The sequence below is a fragment of the Symphalangus syndactylus genome, chromosome 20, assembly GCF_028878055.3.
Source record: "Symphalangus syndactylus isolate Jambi chromosome 20, NHGRI_mSymSyn1-v2.1_pri, whole genome shotgun sequence".
In the NCBI taxonomy this organism is placed as follows: Eukaryota; Metazoa; Chordata; class Mammalia; order Primates; family Hylobatidae; genus Symphalangus; species Symphalangus syndactylus.
In genome coordinates, this window is record NC_072442.2 from 20,153,466 (window position 1) to 20,178,725 (window position 25,260).

Sequence of the window (25,260 nt, forward strand, 5' to 3'; positions counted from 1 at the left end):
TTCTTTTACATTTGTTGAGGAGTGCTTTACTTCCAACTATGTGGTCAATTTTGGAATAAGTGCGGTGTGGTGCTGAGAAGAATGTATATTCTGTTGATTTGGGGTGGAGAGTTCTGTAGATATCTATTAGGTCCACTTGGTGCAGAGCTGAGTTCAGTTCCTGGATATCCTTGCTAACTTTCTGTCTCGTTGATCTGTCCAATGTTGACAGTGGGGTGTTAAAGTCTCCCATTATTATTGTGTGGGAGTCTAAGTCTCTTTGTAGGTCTCTAAGGACTTGCTTTATGAATCTGGGTGCTCCTGTATTGGGTGCATATATATTTAGGACAATTAGCTCTTCTTGTTGAATTGATCCCTTTACCATTATGTAATGGCCTTCTTTGTCTCTTTTGATCTTTGTTGATTTAAAGTCTGTTTTATCAGAGACTAGGATTGCAGCCCCTGCCTTTTTTTGTTTTCCATTTGCTTGGTAGATCTTCCTCCATCCCTGTATTTTGAGCCTCTGTCTCTGCACATGAGATGGGTTTCCTGAATACAGCACACTGATGGGTCTTGACTCTTTATCCAATTTGCCAGTCTGTGTCTTTTAATTGGAGCATTTAGCCCATTTACATTTAAGGTTAATATTGTTATGTGTGAATCTGATCCTCTCATTATGATGTTAGCTGGTTATTTTGCTCATTAGTTGATGCAGTTTCTTCCTAGCATCGATGGTCTTTACAATTTGGCATGTTTTTGCAGTGGCTGGTACCAGTTGTTCCTTTCCATGTTTAGTGCTTCCTTCAGGAGCTCTTGTAGGGCAGGCCTGGTGGTGACAAAATCTCTCAGCATTTGCTTGTCTGTAAAGGATTTTATTTCTCCTTCACTTATGAAGCTTAGTTTGGCTGGATATGAAATTCTGGGTTGAAAATTCTTTCCTTTAAGAATGTTGAATATTGGCCCCCACTCTCTTCTGGCTTGTAGAGTTTCTACCGAGAAATCTGCTGTTAGTCTGATGGGCTTCCCTTTGTGGGTAACCCAACCTTTCTCTCTGGGTGCTCTTAACATTTTTTCCTTCATTTCAACTTTGGTGAATCTGACAATTATGTGTCTTGGAGTTGCTCTTCTCGAGGAGTATCTGTGTGGCGTTCTCTGTATTTCCTGAATTTGAATGTTGGCCTGCCTTGTTAGGTTGGGGAAGTTCTCCTGGATAATATCCTGCAGAGTGTTTTCCAACTTGGTTCCATTCTCCCCGTCACTTTCAGGTACACCAGTCAGATGGAGATTTGGTCTTTTCACATAGTCCTATATTTCTTGGAGGCTTTGTTCGTTTCTTTTTATTCTTTTTTCTCTAAAATTCTCTTCTCACTTCATTTCATTCATTTGATCTTCAATCACTGATACCCTTTCTTCCAGTTGATCGAATCGGCTACTGAAACTAGTGCATTTGTCAAGTATTTCTCATGCCATGGTTTTCAGCTCCATCAGGTCCTTTAAGGACTTCTCTGCATTGGTTATTCTAGTTAGCCATTCGTCTAATCTTTTTTCAAGGTTTTTAACTTCTTTGTGATGGGTTTGAACTTCCTCCTTTAGCTCGGAGAAGTTTGATAGTCTGAAGCCTTCTTCTCTCAGCTCATCAAAGTCATTCTCCATCCAGCTTTGGTCCATTGCTGGTGAGGAGCTGCGTTCCTTTGGAAGAGGAGAGGTGCTCTGATTTTTAGAATTTTCAGTTTTTCTGCTCTGTTTTTTCCCCATCTTTGTGGTTTTATCTACCTTTGGTCTTTGATGATGGTGACATACAGATGGAGTTTTGGTGTGGATGTCCTTTCTGTGTGTTAGTTTTCCTTCTAACAGTCAGGATCCCATGAATATATTAAAGGCTCTGAGAATTCCACATTTAAAGAGCATGTTTAACCCAGTATTTCCAAAATACTTGTAACTGTGAAATCCTTTTTCAGCACCTACTAATATTCAATAGAACACTGGTTCTGTAAAACTCATGTTGAAGAACACTTACTATCATTTGTATGAATCTTAGAGTTCATAGAGAATATCTAAAATAGGCACCAAATAATAGCTAATCCCAGCTACTTGGGAGGCTAAGGCACGAGCATTGCTTGAGCCCAGGAGTTTGAGGCTGCAATCACAGCCTGGGCAACAGAAGAAGACCCTCTCTGAAAAAATATATATATATAAAAGAAAGGAAACAATAATAAGTAAAAGTCATGCACGTCATCTTTTGTGGAATCATACTGAAAAACATATGAGTGTAGGGCAAAAGACTATGATTAAAAAAACTTGTTACATAATTTCATAAGGTCATTCCAGAGTCAAAACAAGTAGGTCCCGTGTCCTTTTATATGTTCCCGAGTTAATCTAAAAACAACAAACAAAAACCTCAAAGCAGCAATTGTATGAAAACAGTTTGAAAATATTACGTTTTTATATGCAAAAAATGTAATTTCTAAAGAGAACATATCACAAATCTTTACCTTCTGTTTCAGCAGCTTAAATTATCCTCAGAATATGAATTGAGTGGGAAGGACATCAGGTAACAAAGTAAAAGCCTTAGATTGCATAATTTAGCTATATCAAAATGGCAAAGGAAAAAATTCTACATATAGATGTAAATTCCAGACTTATAATTATGGCAAAAAAGCACTCTTTTCTTCCACTTAAATTCATATAGTAATAGAAAAACTAGATTATAGACTCTGTATTAGATAAACCCTCATCTTGTTTCTTCTATTATCCAAAACTAAAATCTTCAACCAAAGAAACAATCCCTAGCATTTGTTTTTCCCTAAACACTACAAGTGATCTGTCTATAGGTTTAGTCAGTACCACAGGGGGCCATAGATAAAAGTTTATCTGGAGAGGCAGATAAGGAGAAAACACATTATGGTTGAGAGTAGCTATTTGCAGAAGTCTTTCACCTTAAAGGACATTTTATAATGTGGTTAATGGAAAGTGGCTGTTTCAGAGAGAATCTAAGCATAAAGAAGAGGGCTTTACTGAAATCCTATCAAGTTTACGCTGGCGTAGCCTTGGGATTGAACAGTTTCTAAAGTTGTATTTAAGCTACAGGGTGAACAAAGAGTATTTTGCTTTGAACTTGGAAATACAGGGACATGAATAAGAATGCTTCAGTTTTTAATTCAGCAGGACCCAGGTAAAGACATGTTCTCTGTCAGACATAAAATTGTCATTGCTGGAAAGATAGAGACATCAGGCATTTCTGTAGTAAATGACCTAATTCTTAAAACCATCCAACTGTCTTTGATCAACTGCTCTGATTATTAATTTGATTTCCCAGCTGCTTGATACTAAAGTGTACTAGATAGTGAATATGAGGACTCACTGACATGGTACATTCTTTTGTTATATTTACAAACTGACATTATAGCTTATACATTTTTTGTGTGTGTGTGGGTGTGTGAATCCGGTTAGCAAAAGTCTTTTCTTGATAGTCTGATCGACTCTAGGTATACTTATAAAATAGAGTTTCTAAATCTCAGAGTTCAGAACTAAACTCTGGAGTGTGGTAACCCACCCCAAGATACTGCCAGCAGTCTTTCCTTGATGACATTTATTTCATTCTAACTGTAACTAGCTGCTCTCTATTTTGTTAAAAAGCCCCTATCACATTGATGACTGGGCACGGTGGCTAATGCCTGTAATCCCAGCAGTTTGGGAGGCCTAGGCGGGCAGATCACTTGAGGTCAGGAGTTTGAGACCAGCCTGGCCAATATGGCGAAACCCCGTCTGTACTAAAAATACAAAAATTAGCCAGGCATGGTGATGTGCACCTGTAATTCCAGCTACTGGGGAGGCTGAGGCAGGAGAATCGCTTGAACCCAGGAGGCAGAGGTTGCAGTGAGCCAAAATTGCGCCATAGCACCCCAGCCTGGGTGACAGAGTAAGACTGCCTCAAAAAAAACAAAACAAAAACCAAACCAAAACAAACAAACAAGCCTCTATCACGTTGAGTTGACCTCTTTCTTCTTCCTTATAATGTTCAAACACTGATTGTGATATAATAAGAAATACATCTATTTGCTCATCATCCTGGTTCCTGACACAAAGCTCCCAAAACTCTTGTGATTTTATGAGTTATAGGGGTTATAGAATCACCTTTTGTTATGATATTTATTTAGTCTTAGTCCCAGATTCCCAACATAAGAATTTCTATCTGCTAATCAGATAACTGGTGACTAGGAGCTCCTAGATAGTTTCAGGATTGGGGCTGGCTGCCAGAAAGACCAAGGCATGATTAGAGGGTTGGAACTTTCAGCCCCACCCCTTAACCTTCACAGAAGGGAGAGGGGCTGGAGATTAAGTTAATTACACATAGCCAATGATTTCATCAACTAGGATTGTGTAATAAAACCTCCATAAACTCAAAATCATGGGGTTTGGAGAGCTTTGGGGTTGGTGCACACATCCACATGCTAAGAAGCCATAATCTTTACCTTTTAATTGCGGTGTGTTTAGACCATTGACATTTAATGTGATTATCAATACAGTTAGGCTTAAAGTTATCATTTTCAATTTGTTTTCTATTTGTCCCATTTGTTCTTCGTTCCCTTTTCCACATTTCTCTGCTTTCTTTTGCATTGAGATTTTTTTTTTTTATAATTTCGTTTCTCTCCTTTGTTGGCTTATTAGTTATAACTTTTTGTATTGCCATTTTAGTGCTTTTTCTAGGATTTACAGAATACATTTATAACATCACAGTCTACTGATATTATATCACTTTATGGTATAAAAACCATACAATAGTATATTTCCATTTCCCCCATCTTTGTGCTATTGTTATCATAAATTTTACTTCTACATATATTATAAACTCTACGCTACTTTTTCACTGTTTCTGTTTAAGTAGCCAATTGTGTTTTTTCATTTAAAAAATTCGGTAAAATACACATAACAAAATTTTCGATTTGGATCATTTTTAAGTGTATAGGTCAATGCTTCATTGGCATTAAGCACATTCACATTGTTGTGCAGCCACCACCACTATCTATCTCCAGAACTTTCATCATTCCAAACTGAAGCTCTATATCCATTAAACAATAACTCCCCAGTCCTCTCTTTCCCCAACCCCTAGAACTACCATTCTATTTTCTGTCTCTATGAATCAGATCATTCTGGGTACTGTACATAACTGGGATCATACAATATTTATCCATGTGTATCTGGCTATTTTTCTTAGTATAATATCAAGGTTCACCTTGGTTGTAGCATGTATTTATGGCTTTTTATCCATTGTATGGCTAAACCATATTTTCTTTCTTTCTTTCTTTCTTTTTTGAGACAAAGTCTCACTCTGTTGCCCAGGCTGGAGTGCAGTAATGCGATCTCAGCTCACTGCAACCTCCACCCCCCGGGTTCAAGCGATTCTTGTGCTTCAGCCTCCCGAGCAGCTGGGATTGCAGGCTTGTGCCACCACATCTGGCTAATTTTTGTATTTTTGGTAGAGACAGGGTTTCACCATGTTGGCCAGGCTGGTCTCGAACTCCTGGCCTCAAGTGATCCACCCGCCTCAGCCTCCCAAAGTGTTGGGATTATGGGCGTGAGCCACCATGCCTGGCCTATACCACATTTTCTTTATTCATTCATCCATCGATGGACATTTCAATTGCTTTCACCTGTTGGTTATTATGAATAATGCTGCCATAAACATTGGCATATAGTCAATTATCTTTTAAAGACAAATTAAGTAAGAAAAGACATGTATTTGTCTATGTAGCTACCACTTCACTTGCTCTTCATTCTTTGGTGCATGTCCACATTTTCATGTGGTATAATTTTCCTTCTGTCTGGATGACTTCCTTTAACATTTCCTGTAGTGTTTATCTTCAGATATGTCTGAAAAAGTCTTTATTTCACTTTGGTTTTTGAAAGATATATTTGCTGGGTATAGAATTCTAAGTTGTTGTTGTTTTTTTCACCAGTACTTTAAAGATGTTGCTCCACTGTCTCCTTACTTGCATTGCTTCTGACAAGAAATTGGATGCATCCTTTCTTTGTTCCTCTGTGTCTTTTTTCTCTTTATTACTGGTATTGAGCAATTTAATTACAATTTACCATAGTATAGTTTACTTCATGTTTCTTGTGCTTAGTGTTTGTTGAGGTTCTTAGATCTGTGCATTTAACATTTCATCAAATTTTGGGGAAATATCAGCCATTATTTTAAAAAATATTATTTATTTCTCTCCTTCTCTCCTCTCCATCAGAGACTTCAACTGCACCTATATTGGGCCACAGGAAGTTATCTAACAGCTTCCTGATGCTTTGTTTTAGCCTTTTATTTTTCTCTCTGTGTTTAATTCTGGGTAGTTTTTATTGCTATATCTTCAAATTCACTAGATTTTCTTCTGCAAAGACTAATCTGCTGTTAATCCCATTGAGTATGTTTTTTCCTCCCAGAAATTGTATTTTTCATCTTTATAACTTCATGCAGGTCATTAAAAAAATCTTCCACGTGTTTAACATGTTAATAAATCTTTCCTCTAGCTTTTTGAAGATATGGAATACAATCATAATAATTATTTTAATGACCTTGTCTGTTAACTCTATAATCTATATCAGTTATGGGTCAGTTTGAATGATTAATTTTTTTTCTCCTTATGAGTTGTAGTCTCTTGTTCTGTATGCTTGGAAACTTTTGAGTGGATGTCATATGTTGTGAATTTTACCTTCTGTGAGCTGGATATTTTTGTATTCCTATAAACATTTTTGAGCTTTGTTCTGGTTAGGTTACTTGGGAACAGTGTGATTATCTCTGGCTGTGCTTTCAAGATTTATTAGGTAGGATCAGAACAGTGTTTGGTCAAGGGCTAGTTATAACCCCCTACTGAGGCAATCTCTTGTCAGTACTCTATTCAGTGCCTCATAAATCACGAGGTTTTCCAGTCTGGCTGGTGTGAACAGGCACTACTTGCAACCCTGTGTGAGTACTGGGCATTGTTGCCTATAATCCTTTTGGGTTGCTGTTTCCCAGCCTTGAGTTATTTCCTCATATGCACATATGTATGTACTGATCAGTACTCAGACGAACAGTCAAAGTGAACCCTCTACAGATCTTCAGGGTTTTCTCTCTGTGCAACTCTCTCCTCTCTGATACTCTGCTTTGCAAATTCTAGCTGCCTTAGTCTCTCTCTCACTATTGAAAAGCTCTGTCTTTGTCTATTGGGCTCTGCCTGGGCTTCCCCCCAGCTCATGCCTGGGACTGGAAAGTCTCTCAAGACAGAAAACTGGCAAATTGCAGGGCTCATTACCTCATTTTTTTCTTCATATTTCAGGGAACATTGTCTTTCCTTGCTTGATGTCCACTGTCTTGAAAACCACTGTTTCACACATTTTGTCCTTTTCTCCCCACATAGATATCTTTTACCCACTCATTTTTTTTTTTTTTTTTTTTTTTTTGAGACAGAGTCTTGTTCTGTTGCCCAGCTGGAGTGCAGCGGCACAATCTTGGCTCACTGCAACCTCTGATTCCCGGGTTCAAGCAATTCTCCTGCCTCAGGCTCCTGAGGAGCTGGGACTACAGGCGCGTACCACCAGACCCAGCTAATTTTTTTGTATTTTTAGTAGAGATGGGGTTTCACCATGTTGGTCAGGATGGTCTTGATCACTTGACCTCGTGATCCACCTGCCTCGGCCCCCCAAAGTGCTGGGATTATAGGCATGAGCCACTGCGTCTGGCCTCCCGCTAATTTAATATCAGTGTATATTACTGTATACATACACAATTGATTAATTACCTATTGATACATATTCACATTTTTTCCAGTTTTTCTGGCTGTTACAACGTACAAACCTGTACATCTCTCTCTCTCTGGGTATTTGTGCAGATATATTTGTAGGGTGAATATGGGTTGTGGAATTCTTAGATTAAGTGGTATGAGAATTTTAAATTTTGACAGATACTGCCAAATTGTCCACTCTAAATGACTATATCTTATACTCCTACCAAAAATGTCTTCTTACATCCTTATAAACATTGGTTATTATCAACACTTTAAAGACTGCCAAATTTATAGTTGAAAAATCGTATTTCATTATTTTGATCTGAATAATACTGTAATTATTATTTTTAAAAGATCTGAAATGAAGCATGTGTAAAATCACCTAAACTTGGGCCTTTATTATGAGGTAATTCTTTGATAATTTTCTTAATTCCTCCTTTGTCTATTGCCATATTTATGTTACTGTCTCTTCTTGGATCAACCTAGTCAATATTTTAAAAAAATTATAATTTCATTAATACTTTAAAATGTATTTGGATAATTCTACAAAATACTCTTTTAATGATAATTTCAATTCTTCTGTGTTCTTCTAAACAAGTATTTTAAGGTTTTTTTTTAAGACTAGCTACGTCCTTTGCCTTCCACTTCCCAACTTCCATTTGCCCAACTGCTATCATCTCCAGGTAAATAGCAGCCCAAGTATCCTGCATCAGACAAGCAAATACACTCATAGCTGGTAACTTTTCCCTCACCTTCCAAATCTCAACATGCCCTACTCCTCTTTTTAAAACTCAGTTCTTCCTCTCCCAAACCCTGTTTTATAGAAATAATGTAGGTATAGGCTGGGTGCGGTGGTTCACGCCTGTAATCCCAGCACTCTGGGAGGCCGAGGCGGGTGGATCACGAGGTCAGGAGATCGAGACCATCCTGGCTAACACGATGAAACCCCGTCTCTACTAAAGAACACAAAAAATTAGCCGGGCATGGTGGTGGGCGCCTGTAGTCCCAGCTACTTGGGAGGCTGAGGCAGGAGAATGGCATGAACCCGGGAGGCGGAGCTTGCCGTGAGCTGAGATTGCACCACTGCACTCCAGCCTGGGCGACAGAATGAGACTCCATCTCAAAAAAAAAAAAGAAATAATGTAGGTATAAAAAGTACTAAATAACCATTAAATATAAAGCAGATATACAGCTGCTATGAAAGATACACATGCAGTGAAATACAAATCCCTGACTTCAAAGAGGTCCCCCCAATCTAGTTTTTTTTTTTTTCCTAGTTTTAAAAAGAAATTGGCTGGGCATGGAGACTCAGTCCTGGAATCCCAGCACTTTGGGAGGCTGAGGCAGGTGAATCACCTGAGATCAGGAGTTCGAGACCAGCCTGACCAACATGGTGAAACCCTGTCTCTACTAAAAATATAAAGTTAGCCAGACATGGTGGTGCATGCCTATAATCCCAGTTACTTGGGAGGCTGAGACAGAAGAATCACCTGAACCTGGGAAGCGGAGGTTGCAGTGAGCCGAGATTGCGCCACTGCTTTCCAGCCTGGACAACATGAGTAAAACTCCATCTCAAAAAAAAAAAAAAAAGTTATCACTTCCCTTAGGAAGGCTTTATAGCCTAACTGTAAAGTTGTAGTCACCTCAGCCATTCCTACAATGCCTCAGCACAGACAGGTCTAGTGAACTGATGATGAAGCTAGTTATGTACCTACTGTTATGTTTTATTACAGGCTTACTTAAGTGAGTTTCATCTGAATCAGTCTTTCCTTTCCAAGATGATCTGGTTTAAGCTTGCCTTACCTTACGGACGTGACAGGAAAAGAGGACATTCATGTATTTGTCCTTCCGTTTCAATTCATTAGCAACAGGGACAAAAGTGCCTGAGGTCTGAGGTGTATCTGGCTTCTGAAAGAAAAAGGAAACAAGACAAAATGAGTATGCTTAGCATTTTAGAAGGAAAGGCAATCTTTCAGTGTACTGCTTTATAACTACACTTATATAGTTTCACACATGCACTCTTTATCTCCTCACCCCAGATGGTAAGCTACTAAATGGTTGTTGTAACATCAAAGATCCTATAAAAATTTTAAAATAGGGAATGGGAGAGAGGATAAAGTGTAGCTCTGGGAATAATTAATATAAAGGTAGTAATTAAAAAATTGTCACTGAATGATGTAAGGGAAGGTTTAAATGGTCAAAGGCCAGGTTATAGAGTGTATTTAATACATATGGATACAACACAGAGAACCCTTTTAAACACGGGAGAAACATCAAATACTGTACATTTAAAAGCAATAAAATGTTTTAGTATCTCATAGAAATTATTTAGTTTCTAAAAGTGTTTTATCCTTTCTGCAAATTCTTTGGAGAAATGTTCTTCTCTTTTTTTGTAGAGGAAGTAGAAGTAGATTTCACTTTGTTCCCTTGGACTTACTGAAGCAAGATAGTTGCCCTCCCAGGCCCTCTGGAGTCCGAGGTCAGCCCTTTGACCCTTCAACATTTCCATGGCTGCAACCTTTGCCCTGACCTGGGGCAGGTCTGAGGCCGGAATGCTCTTGATGAGCTGGGATGCTCTCCATCTACAAGTAAATAGACAACATGTATTAGACTTTAGAAATGCAATCCCATGCATTCTCTCTCTCTCTCTCTTTTTTTTTTTTTTTGAGTCTCCCTCCGTCTCCCAGGCTGGAGTGCATGGCATGATCTCAGCTCGCTGCAACCTCTGCCTCCTGGGTTCAAGTGATTCTCCTGCCTCAGCCTCCTGAGTAGCTGGGATTACAGGTGCACGCCACCATGCCTGGTTAATTTTTGTATTTTTATAAGGGATGGGGTTTCACCATGTTGGCCAGGCTGGTCCTGAACTCCTGAGCTCAAGTGATCTGCCTGCCTTGGCCTCCCAAAGTGCTGAGATTACAGGCATGAGCCACCGCGCCTGGGCTCCAGGCATTCTCAAAAATAACTGAAGCTGTCATTAAGTAGAATGAAATCAAAGCACTGGCATGCTAAAAAAAAGTAAAATGCCTCCAAAATACACACAGAAGTTGCTAAAATACATATCATTTTATGTAGACAGATCTTTTCTAAAACTTGCTTTGTTGTTTGTGTGTTTTGAAAGCAACTAGAACTTAGTGATACATGGGCTCTCATAATATTTATATTTAGGGCATAGAAAATTGGATTCATCATTCATTCATTCAACAAAGGTTTTCTAGGTGCCTGCTAAACTCCCAGTGCTGTTCTAGGCAGTGGGGGCACAGTAATAAGCAAAACAAAGGTCCTTTCTGCTAGGTGCTTGTATTCTGGAGAGAAGTGACAGACAGCAAATATATGAGTAGACATATAGTACGTAGGATGGTGAAGGTAAGGCAAGGAGGACTGGGAGAGTGGAAGAGGGAAGGAATGCAGAGTGGGTGTGGTCTATATAGGGTGGTTTATATAGGGTGGTCTGGGCAGGCACCATTGATAAGGATAGATGAGCAGAGACCTACAGGACGTGAGGGAGCTGGTCATACGGAGACCTATGCCAGAGTGTTCCAGGAAGAGAAGAGAACACAGCAAGTGTAAAGGCTCCGGGATGTGAGCTTGCTTGGTGCATCAGAGGAGCAGCGTAAGGAGCTGGGAGAGTCAGGGTCAGAATCCACAAAGCCATGAGACCATGATCAGGACTTTGGCCTTTCCTCTGAATGAGATGAGAAGCCATTGGAAGGTTTGGAACAAAGATGGGACATGACCTGACTCATGCTTTAAAAGGATCATTGTGGTTGCTATAGGCTGGGAACGGGAAGACCTGTTAGATGGCTATTTCCGTAACACACATGCTAGAGCAAGGTGGCTTGGATCAGGGAGGTGGAGGTGGAGGTGGAGGTAAGTGTTGGTTCTGAATATTTCTGAAGGAAGAACAAATAGAATTTGACAATGGATTAGATGTGGGGGCCAGAGAGGATTTAAGGACGACTCCAAGATTTTTTGGCTAAGCAACTGAAAGCTTAAACCAAAAATAACCTGTTCCTGATTGGGAAAAAACAGGTACAAGTTCTCTTATGCTCTTGGCAACATCCTAGCCCTGCACGATGGTTATATCCTCTTTTCTGCCACAGGAGCTTGAAGTAGGGAGGTTGGAAGCAAACAGAGAACTTCCTTTTAATCAGACGAATAATCAAGGCTGGTTGTTCTCAAACTTGTTTCCATAGAATGAGATTTAACTAAAATGGAAAATTCCCACTGAAATAACCAAATAAATATAAAAATAAGGAAACATTTATAACAACACCAGAAAATGGGAATGATGTCAATAAAGTAGAAAGTGTAATGACTTTCTGGAAGATACGAAGCAGATGGGATCCAGCTGATGGGGAAGCGGCTCGTTCAGGGCAGAGCACTCTACTCAGTGGAAGGAGAAAATCCCTCAGGCATAGATGAGAATCCTGAAGCCTGAAGTGGCAGGGACTGGTAGCAAGGGCAGGAGATGAAGGATTTTAAGGTGAGAGCTGTGCCTGTTCCCTGCACATGGAATGGCTGGCTGCAGTGAGGCAGGCCACATGTTGGTCAGAGATACCAGGCTGCCAAAGCAACAACCATGAAGAAGTCATGGCTCAATAGAATAGTGGAATCCTTTACTTCCTATGGACAACCAACACTCCAACAAGACAGACTGTCCTAAGATCATTCCAGAAGAGACTAGCAGAGTGACAGGCTTAGAGCAGTTGGTGGTCAAAGTCAAGGACACTGTGACAGGTGGGTCTTACAATACTCAGTGGCTTCCTAAGCAACTTCTCTAATCAGCCCTTGATCTCCAAATTTCATGACTGGTGGAGAGACATCTTTGCTCTGTCTACTGGTCTGTTTCCAGTCTACAAACCTGGTCAGCCTGTCCTGTCTTCACTGCCCACAGTGGCTCAGGACAAGGTCTGTCCCTGACTGACTCCAAAGGCCACAGAAGCACACTGGGGGATTCAGGACCTGACCTATACGACCATGGAGAAAGCCACCCATGCTTCTCATCCTAATCAAGCAAACTGCTGTCTATAAATACGTGTAGCCAACAACAGCTGCAGCCATAAAAATCACCAGCCTCAATGACATGAAAAGGGGACAAAGCTAGGTATGGAGAAGGCTCAATTAAAAAGAATTACTGTGAAGAACAGGAGTGAACTTAAACATGATTAGATGCACATTGAGATTTTAGAAAAACAAACACAAGAATGCTACAATCACAGTAGAATTCTTTAATACATCTATCTCTGTATTCCACAGATCAAAAAATTCCTGATAGTGACTAGATCAGGGGTTGGCAAACTATAGCCTGTGCCAAATCTGGCCAATGGTCTGTCTTGGTACTGCCCACAAGCTAAGAATAGTTTTTACATTTTTACATGTTTGCCAAAACCAAAACAAAGAAGAACATGTGACAGAGACCATCTGTAGCCTACAAAGCCTAAAATACTTAATATCTGCCTCTTTCAGAAAAAGTTTGCAGACGCCTGGATTAGATGGACACAACTGGCAAGATTCAGTGTGTGTGCGCGTGTGAGTGTGCACGCGTGTGTGTGTATAAAGAACAAATGTAGCAGACCTGTTATTTTCAAATGCCATTGATTACAAGGCCTGGGAAGGCTGGGACTGTCTTTCACATCTTTCTTGTTTGTCACCATATCCCTGAAACCTAGGTCAGTGCCTGCAACACAGCAGACATTCAGTAAGTATTTGCTGAATGAGTACATTGAATTTTGTACAAATCAATCAATTCTAGACCACAAGTAAAACCTCAAAATCTACAAAGAAGACTGTATAGGCTGTAGTGCAATCTAATCAAAATCAGTAACAATCTCCTGCAGCTCTTAAAAATCTTACACAGATCTTTATTGGCATGGACCGATCTTCAAGACTTATTTTTAAGTAAAGTCATATAGCCATACATATAATCTTGCCTGTGTAAAAAAGAGGAAAAAAATGCCCAAATCATATGTGACTATGTAAAAAGCCTGCCAAGACTGAAAACTAATTATTTATAGTACTATATCTGAGAACTGAAGGTTGAGGTACTTTTGTTTTCAATAATTCTGTATTTTTTCTTCTTATGAGCAATTATTTTTTTAAAAAAGCATATGAAATATATATTAAAGAGTTTTCTTCCATGCACTTTTCTTTATCTTTTGATACCTTCCATCAATTATATTTAGAGCAAAATCTAAAGAAGATAAAATCTGATTTAGCACAGAATATACATTAGTTCTTGTACATTCAGCATATCAATTAGTTCAAAGTGTTCTTTATGGAGTATCATGATAAAATGACTATATTTGAGAAGAAGTAGCTTAGTTTATGTGACTAGATGGCTGTATCTAAGACAGAACTAAATACATCTGGTGTATACTGGCAATAAACAAGCTCAAAAAGCGAGGAGAAAGGACTTGGAATAACTACACACTCAGATCCAGGGCAGGTTATAAAAAAATAAAGACCAGTTGGAAAGGTACCAAATTTTACTTGGGTTTTTATTTATTTAAAAGACAGCTCGCTCTAAAAACAGTTATTTTCCCCTTTGGCTGCACTTTGAAATCACGTGGGAAACTTTAAAAAAGGACCTCTGCCTGGGCCCCACCACTCCAGCGCCATTAAACAGGACTCTCTGGTGGTAGGACCTGGGTGCTGGCATATTTCCTAAACTCCTCGTTATTCTAAGGTGCAGCAGAATTGAGAACCACTGCTTTGAAAGGATTAGAGGATTTTCTAGTTTGAGTTATGTGTGGTGGTTTTATTTTTAGCTAATAAAAGTAAGTAGAAACAGCATGCTAGTAGCTTATCTTAACTATGGCTTGTGTCCAGGGGTTGTGGCACATTGCTGTCAGCTGCTACAGGAAAAACAAATTGGCAGTTCCTTTATTTTGAGGGGTAAGCAGACGCTCTTTGAAAGCCAAATCTACAAAACTGAAAACATAAGGTAAAGGTAAATGTCATAACAGCAAATAGCTGCGTCAATATCAGGGTCTCAGACTTGTGACTTTGCATAGTATTAACTGTGCCACCATAAATGGATGCAGCACACAGCAACGCGTTCTTACCTATTGAAAATCGCCTGCAGGGCCTCCTCAAAACGGCGAAGAACTTTAGGAGGGCTTGGCCACTTCACGTGCTTCCCGTAGTCTCGCATGGTCTTGACGCCATGGAAGCGTCTGGCCACCTCGTGGATGTACGATTTCACTTTGTAGCGCCGGTAGTACCTGATTATGGTTAGAGCTGCCTTGGTTCTTTTGTACCGCATGCGGGCCAGGGTGCCCCGCCACACCTTCACAACAGAGAAAGAAAAAGGAAAACATTGTTGACTGGCTAAGTTGTGGATGGCTTTGATATTATAGCAGCTCCTCTACTTACAAACTCAACCAGGCAACTTGCAAGTGTGCACAAAATCAGCCAGAGCCAAAGCATGTCAGTTCCACCTGCCACCAACAGATGGCGTGGGGAGTCACGTCAGTCATTTTGTTTCAGCTGTCTAGCTGCTCATTCTACACTGAAGTGTGTGCTGAGCCTGAAGTTGAGTCCTGTTTTAACTTTACTGTCATGAAAAGAAGAAAGCCAAAATGCAAATATCTTTGGATAAATATTTTAGGAATGCTGAAGGGAAGCGAGATGAGTCAGAACATCATGCCATAAGCATCTATAGTTTTCTTGTGAAACCTAACTTTACATAGATTATACATGCTGGCCACTGGTGTAACGCCACTTTGGATTCACAAACTGATTTACACACAGCCTGTGCATCTCCTCTCCCGCGGCACTACGTAAACTCTCAAGGATTCATGGGGAAAGGGTAAATCAGATTACGTACTAATATCATGTGAATCTTTGTTAAAAGTTTTTCAGTGCTCACAAATCAGTGACACTATATAAACGCCTCAATGCCAACTTCAAGCATGGTAGAGTCAGAGATACCTATTTTTTTTCAGGATCCTTTGTCAGGTGCCCGTATTTCTCAACTTCTCAAGCAAAAACAAATTTGGTGCGATCTTCAATTAATCACTGGCTCTTCCCCTGTATATCCTCTCCACCACCACTTATTGTAAACCCCTTTCTTTCCCTTTCTGCCACCAGTCTCTAAGATGCCAAACAACCCTAGCTGCTTTCTTCGATGAACTCCTTGTACACAATGCCGTCATGCCCCAGTATATTTATTGCTGCTACTTAGGTTGATTGTATTATTTCCCTCCCTAGTCCCTGGCCTTTCAGAGCCAAGATTTTCAACCTCTAGTTCAAAGCTCACAGTATGGGTTCTGCAGACTCCCTCAGGTTTCTTTTATTTCTTCTTAAAAATCCCCATCTGTGCCCACCAATTCCTCTAAGCAAAACTTGTGCAATGCCTCATTTGACTCAGTTGTTTTAGGTTTGTCCTCATGCGGACTCCTAAAGTACACCATGTGCTTGCAGTGCTCTCCCTTTTCAGCCTGCTGCACAATACAGATTTGTTTGCACACTATGTGCAAGAAGATCATCAAGGGACACCAATGGGTCAAGAAAAACCATAATATTTAAGGGAAACATGACACATGGGCAATTTGTGATGGTAATCTAGAGTTCACATATAAATAGAATGTTTAAAGACAATGAGGCAATAAAAACTAACTCGTCATCTCATGTGGCGTCAGTACAGCAGCCCTTTTTAGTCAAAATGGCTCCCTTCCTTGTAGCCAAATCCACTGTACAGATGGCTTTGTTACGCCTCCACCCAAGTGCAAAAATAAAGCTCCCTTCTTTAGTATCTCGAAAAACCAAAAAAATACAATTACAGGGTGAAAGTATGTGATTTAATTTCTTAGACAAAACACATTTTTAAGTTTCCTACTGTTTGTTGCTTTTTTTTTGTTGTTGGGAGGAATTTAAGACTCCTTGGAGCCACATCTATAAAGAGTATCAATCTTTAATTTTCAAGAAGTGTTTTATAGAGCTTCCTATTAGAATGTTTTTGGTTAGATTCTTTAGCAAATTGAAAAAAACATCTTATAAGTAAGTACTTTTTAAGCAGTAATTTATTTCTTTTACAAGAAACCTACTTTATAAAGGGGGTCTTTTTTTAACAACCTTTATAATTTCATCTGTGTTGGCTTATTTAGGTTTTTAATAGTTGAAAAAATCAAATAGCACAAAAATGCATATAAAAAAAAAAACACAGTAGCCCTTCTCTTCACCCTTCTAAACCCATCTCCCTACCTCTAGTCTCAATCAACACAAACTATTTTAGATGCTTCTTCCATATTTACTGTCATATTTATAAATAATATGGCTAGGTGTGGTGGCTCATGCCTGTAATCCTAGCCCTTTAGGAGGTTGAGGTGAGAGGATCACTTGAGCCTAGGAGTTCGAAACCAGCCTGGGCAACATGGCGAAACCCTGTCTCCACTAAAAATACAGAAAAATTAGCCAGGTGTGGTGGTGTGCACCTGTAGTCCCAGCTACTCAGGAGGCTTAGGTGGGAGGATTGCCTGAGTTCAGGAAGTTGAGGCTATAGCGAGCCAAGATTGCACCACTGTACTCCAGCCTGGGCAACGGAAGTGAGACTCTGTCCCTTCCCCCTCCCCAAAAAAATACCCGCCCCCCAAACCACATATATTATGATTTCTTGGTTGATCCTTTTAGACACTACCCAAATCACGCAAGATGGAGATTTAGCTCTCCCACCATCATTCTTTCTTCTCATCTATCTTCCCAATGATAGTTAAAGTATGTTTACATTACCTATATTAACTCTATTATATATTGAATAACTTACATACGATACGTATATGTTATATTGCATTGTATTATATATTACACATATATTTGGTTCATTGCTGTGCTAAGAAGTATGAATGTTCTTTCTTTATTGTGTGTATTTGTTTTTACCTATCATTAGTAACTGCCTTGTTTTTAAATTTTGCTTTATTTACTATAAACTTACTGCCAATTTTTGCCAAATGCTCTTACAGACCCATCAAATGATTAGCAGTAATTTTTTTACTCATCGAGCACATTAACTGGATCTTCTTCTTTGATATTGCCTGTATCCACTGAACAGTTCCCTATCCTGGAGCTTTTTAAACTACTCTTCCACAATGGATCCGAGTTCTCCCCCACCACCCCACGCCCAGTAGCTTTCAAGAAAAGGTGTACGGCCAATACATTTCTATTCTCTTAAATTTCCTTGAAAGTAAAAAGCAGTCGCCTAAAATGTTGTCTGTTTCTTGAGTTATAAAAGCAGAGTAGCTGAGAACAAGCTCTGGACTCAGACTGCGTGTTTTCAAATCCTGGTCCTACTCTTAAGAGCTGCGCAGGCGGGGCATGGTGGCTCACGCCTGTAATCTCAGCACTTTGGGAGGCCGAGGTGGGCGGATCACAAGGTCAGGAGTTCCAGATCAGCTTGGCCAACATGGTGAAACCCTGTCTCTACTAAAAATACAAAAAATTAGCCAGGTGTGGTGGTGTGCATCTGTAATCCCAGTTACTCGGGAGGCTGAGGCAGGAGAATCGCCTGAACCTGGGAAGGGGAGGTTGCAGTGAGCTGAGATCGCACCATTGCATTGCAGCCTGGGCGACAGAGCGAGACTCTGTCTCAAAAGAAAAAAAAAGAGCTGTGTAAACTTGGGCAAGCTTCCTTTTGTGCCTTTGTTTTCTTAGCTGTAAAATAGCGATAATAATGGTGCTTACCTTGTAGTGTTATGAGGATTAATGGAGTTAATACATACACAACACTTAAAATAGTGCCTGGTGAGTAGTCAGTGCTCAATAAGCATAGGCTGTTACGACTATTTGAAAGTCTATTCTTTATTTACCTTTAGTGGGTCGTGCTACTTTCTTTTTTTTTTTTTTTTTTTTGAGACAGTCTTGCTCTGTCACCCAGGCGAGAGTGCAGTGGCGTGATCTTGGCTCACTGCAAGCTCTGCCTCCTGGGTTCACGCCATTCTCCTGCCTCAGCCTCCCGAGTAGCTGGGACTACAGGCGCCTGCCACCACGCCTGGCTAACTTTTTGTATTTTTAGTAGAGATGGGGTTTCACTGTGTTAGCCAGGATGGTCTCGATCTCCTGACCTCGTGATCCACTCGCCTTGGCCTCCCAAAGTGCTGGGATACAGGCGTGAGCCACCGCGCCTGGCGATTGTGCTACCTTCTTTTTTTGTATGTGCAGATTTTTTGCCTCCATCACTTGTCAGTGTGACCTGAAAACTGTTTAGTAAATATAAGCCATTCTTTCTCAGTCTGCCATTTGCCCCCAAACAGTGCCTGATTTGATACTGTTTTATTCTTCCACCTATAATATGGACTGGTGTCCATGGTTTATACACCTTATCCAGTCATTCAGTTGCCTAAGGGGAGAGGAGAGCATGCAGGGGCTTTAAGTAACTGCCACTGGGGTCTTTATTTCATTCTATGAAATAAATGCATCAGAGGTTTGCTTCACCAAATCTGGGTTGTATCGTAGGCTTTTGGCTTGTTATGGGGCCAAGTGTTCCTTTTTCATGTCTAGTGGAGCTTTTCCTTGGTTCGGCTGTAATAATCACTGCTTGCAGATACTTTCCTCATTTTACACCCACTTATTGATATATCAGAGGCAGGAAAGATGGCAAACTTTGCCTACTCTTCTTGCTTGTGAAAGAAGTCTTCTTGATGAAAGAAAGGGTCCCCGATGAAGGTGTGGGGTATTCTAAGCCCTCCCTCTGGTACACCTTTATACTGAATGTAGCACCTTCAAAAGTAGTACAGCTTTTCAGAATTTCCTCCTTGTACTTCTCCATGCTCCATTCTTCTCTTTGAAGAATATATCGATTTTTTAAAAGCATCTTCTTTCAATGTGGCCCAAGTTTTCTTTTTTTGGATGACACTTCTCAAAGTTGATGGTATGGAGTTGGAATCTTTTCTTGGTTTCAGGGCTGATGACAGGTTCTTTGTTATTTTTATATTTGATATTTGTTAATCTTACACAATTCTGTGGGAAGGAAATTTGGTGAACCTGCAGTTATATCGCCAACTTTATGAGAAGTTCCTTAGGCTCTATTTTTTAACAACAAAGGACAAGCATTGAAAACTACAGAGGAAAATGATTTTACAGGAAAAATGATTCATGCATTTTCCCTTATAATCTAAGCACATTTGGTTTAAATAGATACGTTTCCATAAAAGTTTGTGTGTATGTGTGGCAGGAGGGTTGTTGGTTGGTTTTCCCACCAGGGGTCTGCAGGTTTGGAATTTAAGGTATAAGACAGATTTTCCTGTTTTCTCTCTTTGTTTAAAGCAGCTTAAACTGTTGAGTTTGTTGAGAGTCATACAAAGCTTACGTTTGTAAAGGACTGTGCCTGATGACAAAGCCTCAGAAAGCAGAAAATTAAATGTTATATTAAAAAACAAGTGCTTAATACTTATTTGCATATGCCTGAGAGGTTCAACAAACAACAAGGGAGCCAAAAGGGGCCCTGCTTCAAACAATATCAACACAAAAGTAGAACAAGCCAGACGTTATGTGCTTTAGGATATGAGGCCAGAGGAGCGGGAGTCAAAGGACACACGCTGGGACCTGCAAGGTGAAGTCAGCAGAGGATATCGGGTAGAGAGCATACTGCCAGAGGAGCAAGCGAGGGACCATTTCTCAGAAAAGAGGACAGCGGCAAACAAGAGAGGCCTGCTGACAGGGAACAACTCAGGTATAAACAGAGAATGCTGGCATGGCGTTGCACACATCCTTGCAACTGAGGTGCCAATTCTCAACACAGCAGCCAGAGTGATCCTTTTAAGACCAAAGTCAGATCATGTCACTTCTCTGCTCAAACTCTGCAGTGGCTCTCTATTTCCCTGAGCAGAAAAGCCAAAGTCCTTCCTACAGCGTTCATGGCCCTATGTGGTCTGGTACTGTCTCTTCCCCACCTCATCTCCCGCTGTCCTCTCCCCTGCTCGCTCCCGCCACCCTGGCCTCCCTGCTGGACCCTACACAGGCCAGGCACCCTCTTGTCTCAGGGCTTTTGTGCTAGTTGCTCCCTCTGCCTGGAATAATCTGCTCCCCGCCATCAGATGGCTGACTTCCTCACTCTCTGCATCTTTGCTCAGTTGTCACCTTCTCAAGGGAGGCCAGCCCTGCCCTTCTTATTTAAAAGTTCAACCTGTCTCCACCTCCCCACCCCCCGGCCCGCCCAGCACTCTTAATTCTCCTTACCATGCTCTACTTTTTCTTTTTCCCCCAGCACTCAATCCCTTCCAACATATCATGTAACTTACATATTATGGTGCTGTTTATGCTCTCTCCCACTAGAATTTAAGGGCTACTAGGCTGGGGATCTTTGTCTATTTTGCTCACTGATGTATTTCCACTGTCTGGAACAATGCCAAGGACCTAGTTAATAATATTTACTGAATGAATGAATGTATTCTACTTCATCTTCCAAGCCTGATATTGAATCTTTCACTTAGGCTGTCACGTTTTCCATCTTCAAGAGCTCATCCTTGCTCTTGTAATATTTCTTTTAAAAGCATGTTGCTCTTACTTTATGAATGCCACATCTCATCCCACCTCTGAGTATATAACTTATGGTTTTATTTTTTGCACTGTTCCTTGTATTGCACCTGTTACCTCTAAATCTCCAGTTTTCCTATTTGTCTTAGTCTTGGCCTTGCCCAAGGCCTTCCTCACATGTATAGGGATTGTTGGCCCTCCACTCTCACTGAAAGGTGAACAGCCCTTGGAAGCTCTGTATAAGTGCTTCATGGATGGGGAACTTCACTACAGGGTGATCAGGTTGGGAGTAGCCATCTGTGGGGAACCCCAGAATGTCAGGATCATGAAGTGTTTTCTCTTTCCTGCCAGAATCCTCAGAGTGAAGGGGTCTGGGGTGGGTGGTGGGGGGAATCTTACTCCTCAGTGTCTATACTTTCATTTAATATCCTTGGTCTCAGTATGGTACCTGACCCCTCTCCTCCACTAAGCCCGGTGTCCCTAAGTTCAGAACTTCTCTAAATCCTGTTCAATTTATTCAGACAGGAAACTTCTTGCCGTCTATCAGAATGAGGCTGAGGTAGTCCCTTAGCTTTGTGAGGTCTGGGGAGAGACCTAGTGTCTAATTCCTCTTTACATAGATTTTAACCAACCTCCTCTGTCAGGGCCACCCCTCATCCCTACCTACAGAGGCACCCAGTCCTTCCAAGTCTAGAATCTTTCTACAGCGCTACCGTCAGAATGAGGCAAACTGTTCGCCTTGTTCTCTGCAGGCACTTGCCTGGGAGTAACCACTCATTTACTTACTTCTAAACTTATGCTGACATCTCTTGTCTTCTGTTGTTTCCACTACGGTACTATTTGTCTTCGTAGGTGTATCCAATTTTTATTCCTTTTCTGCTCTTTTCGAGATGTTAAGAGAGTGGATATAAACACAACTTTCATGTTTAACCAGATGTTTCATAATGCCATCTTAATTCTACCATTTTTTTCTTCTGGTGCATACTTCTTCAGCGGTCAGATGTTTCAAAGCAACATCTAACAGTCATTAAACTTTGCAAAAAAAAGTGGGATTCTAGGTTACACTCTATTAAGAAGTAGGACAATTATGTATCTTCCGTTTCGTCTCAGAATCAAACACAGGTCAGCTTTCCTTTTTTCTCCTAGTTCCCCATGTTTTGTTTTGTTTTGTTTTGTTTTTCAAAATTCTGGTCATTATGGGCATTGGGGGCTCTTTCTGTCTTGTTGTCAATATAAATCACTGCTTCACAGCTCCTTAGTGCTCTGAATTAGACATTCTCTTGGTTTCCACAAACAGAATCATTCAACATTTCAGCTCCCAGCTTCTCAGGTCCTCCATGCCTAAGGACAATTTTTAGAAGCATCTTTCCTCCATTTCTATCTTTAAGTTCCCCATATGGGGATCTTTGAGATGTCCACATCGAGATGAGTCTACATAATGGGGAACTTCGAGCGTCCACATTGAGATGAGTCTACATAACCCATATGGTTATTTGGGCAGAGTTCTGACACCTTACGGTTGTTAAAAAGTTGTGGTAGAGGAGGGTTTATTTATGTAAATAATGAACTCTGGTTGAATGAACTCTGAGCAAATTATAAATATACAAAATTTGGTATGGACACATTCCATCAAATTTAGAATATGACAGTCACATTCAATTTTGGATATTTCATGATTGACTGATGAAGGGTGTGGCTCTTTCTAAGAGCTATTTTAAAGGAAGACTCAGAGACAGAAAAATCTTTCTGAATTATTCCTCTTCCATTTCTATAAGGGACAAAATGAATAAAGACTTGATGTGCTATTTTTATTTTTTTATTTTTTTTTTTGAGACGGAGTCTCGCTCTGTCACCGAGGCTGGAGTGCAGTGGCGCAATCTCGGCTCACTGCAAGCTCCACCTCCCAGGTTCACGCCATTCTCCTGCCTCAGCCTCTCCGAGTAGCTGGGACTACAGGCGCCTGCCACCGCACCCGGCTACTTTTTTGTGTTTTTAGTAGAGACGGGGTTTCACCACGTTAGCCAGGATGGTCTCGATCTCCTGACCTCGTGATCCGCCCGCCTCGGCCTCCCAAAGTGCTGGGATTACAAGCGTGAGCCACCGTGCCCGGCCTTGATGTGCTATTTTTAAAATGCTGGTGCTCATGTTTTTACCAGAATAGCAGGTTAATATGTAACAAGAAGAAAATATAATCCAGTGAATATAATTTATAGGCTATTAGCATAATTCCTGAAACAAAATTCCTTCGTTTTACAGATAAATTAATAATATTTTGGAAGACATAGGAGAAATCTAAGACTCAAAATCTTTAGTCAATAAACAAATCTTTAGTCAATAAACAAATGTAAAAATCATTAAAATGAAGAGCCACACACACACACAAAGTACATGAGTCTGGTCATTACAAGCTGCCCTGATGAACTTAACTATTGTAGGTGGTGGTATTGGTATGTGCTTGGTGGAACATAATTTAGAAGTGACCACCCCTGAGCTGTCTTACCTTGGTCTGGGAGACTAACTTGCCGAGTTAATTGACCCACGAACCTTCGTTTAGGACATGCCCATTTTATATATATGGCCTTGTCCAGATTCATTAACCTTGCAATTCTTTAGTGCAACAATTGATGCCTATTAATGGTTTCTTCACTATGATGATGACATCATCTGACAGCCTCCTTATAACTGTAACTTCAAGAAGTAATTGAACCTTTTGGTCAATTACTATCAGAAGAACAGCCCAACATCAACACTATTGAAACCCAAGTTGCAATTATTTTGTAGACAAATGAAAATAAAATTACTCCAGATAATAGGTTAAGTAATTCTGACAGATTTTCCAGGACTCAATCTTGTGAACACTCTGTGGAGCTGTAGGAAAGTGACTGCTTTCTTTTGTTTGGTTTTGTTTTCTTAAAAGAGGAGGGAAAAACTTGGTAATTCACCTTCAAAATCTCTCAAGACTATCTTTAAACTGCATTTTGATGTAGAATTACAGAGTTTGGGTCAAGTGTTTGAGCATCTGAGCAGATCCAAAGTGGTGTCTGGCAATGTTTCAGCTTTTTCAGGAGACTCCTACAGCCTCTACCAACCCCAAGTCTACCTCTGTCTGATAGCGAGGTGGCTTACCACCTGGTAAAGAGTACAGGTCAGGCTTTGACCTTGTGTGACAAATGCCTAGCATTCAAAACACACAGTACTCTATCAAAATAATAACACAGTATACATTTGCTTTAGTGGTTTGCAAATAATCTCAATTTTGACTAGTTCTCTAGATTGCCAAAATAGCTGATATTTGAAAGATCCAGCCAAAGGTATACCCTAACATTGATTCCACAGAGTTCTAAAAATACATTCTGGAACACAGGGCTCTTGGAATGCTCCCTGAAAAAAGGGTTCCAGTTTCAATAAGTTTGGAAAAGCTGCATACTGTAATTCCCTTTATGGAGATTCATGGTGTACATTAGCGTATTAGAAGCTCTGAGAATTTCTTTTTCTTTTCTTTTTTTTCTTTGAGATGGAGTCTCGCTCTGTCACCCAGGCTGGAGTGCAGTGGCGTGATCTCGGCTCACTGCAAGCTCCGCCTCCCAGGTTCATGCCATTCTCCTGCCTCAGCCTCCTGAGTAGCTGGGACTACAGGTGCCCACCACCACGCCTGGCTAATTTTTTGTATTTTTTAGTAGAGATGCAGTTTTACCGTGTTAGCCAGGATGGTCTCGATCTCCTGACCTCATGACCCACCCGCTTTGGCCTCCCAAAGTGCTGGGATTACAGGTGTGAGCCACTGTGCCGGGCCGAAGCTCTGAGAATTTCTATATAAATCTACTTTAACAGAATTAAAAAAAACCATAATTGACTACAAATTTCTTTGTACACAGAGTACTAATGTTGAAGGGGATCAGGATATGCCACCCAAAATTATGCCACTTTGGCATAAGGATTATTTTGAGCTAAAGACAACTAAGAAATAGTAGATGCAGGAAAAGCTCTCTGCCCTTCCCCTATCTGCCTGAAAAGGATATATTTCCCATGAGAAAAGTGCCCTCTCCTTGTACTAGGAAGA

The 25,260-nt window shown here is 40.4% G+C and overlaps 1 protein-coding gene across 8 annotated transcripts in view; it reads right to left on the minus strand.

Annotated features, from left to right (window-relative positions):
* The window catches only part of MYO1D (myosin ID), a 378,547-nt gene that overhangs the window by 152,994 nt on the left and 200,293 nt on the right, over positions 1-25,260 (minus strand). For all 8 annotated transcript variants that reach the window (XM_055258294.2, XM_063628497.1, XM_063628498.1 and 5 more), the window contains exons 17-19: positions 14,798-15,021; positions 10,171-10,315; positions 9,537-9,641 (exon numbers count right to left, since the gene is read on the minus strand). In XM_055258294.2, coding sequence (XP_055114269.1) covers positions 9,537-9,641; positions 10,171-10,315; positions 14,798-15,021 — 474 coding nt within the window. The remainder of the gene's footprint in view (positions 1-9,536; positions 9,642-10,170; positions 10,316-14,797; positions 15,022-25,260) is intronic.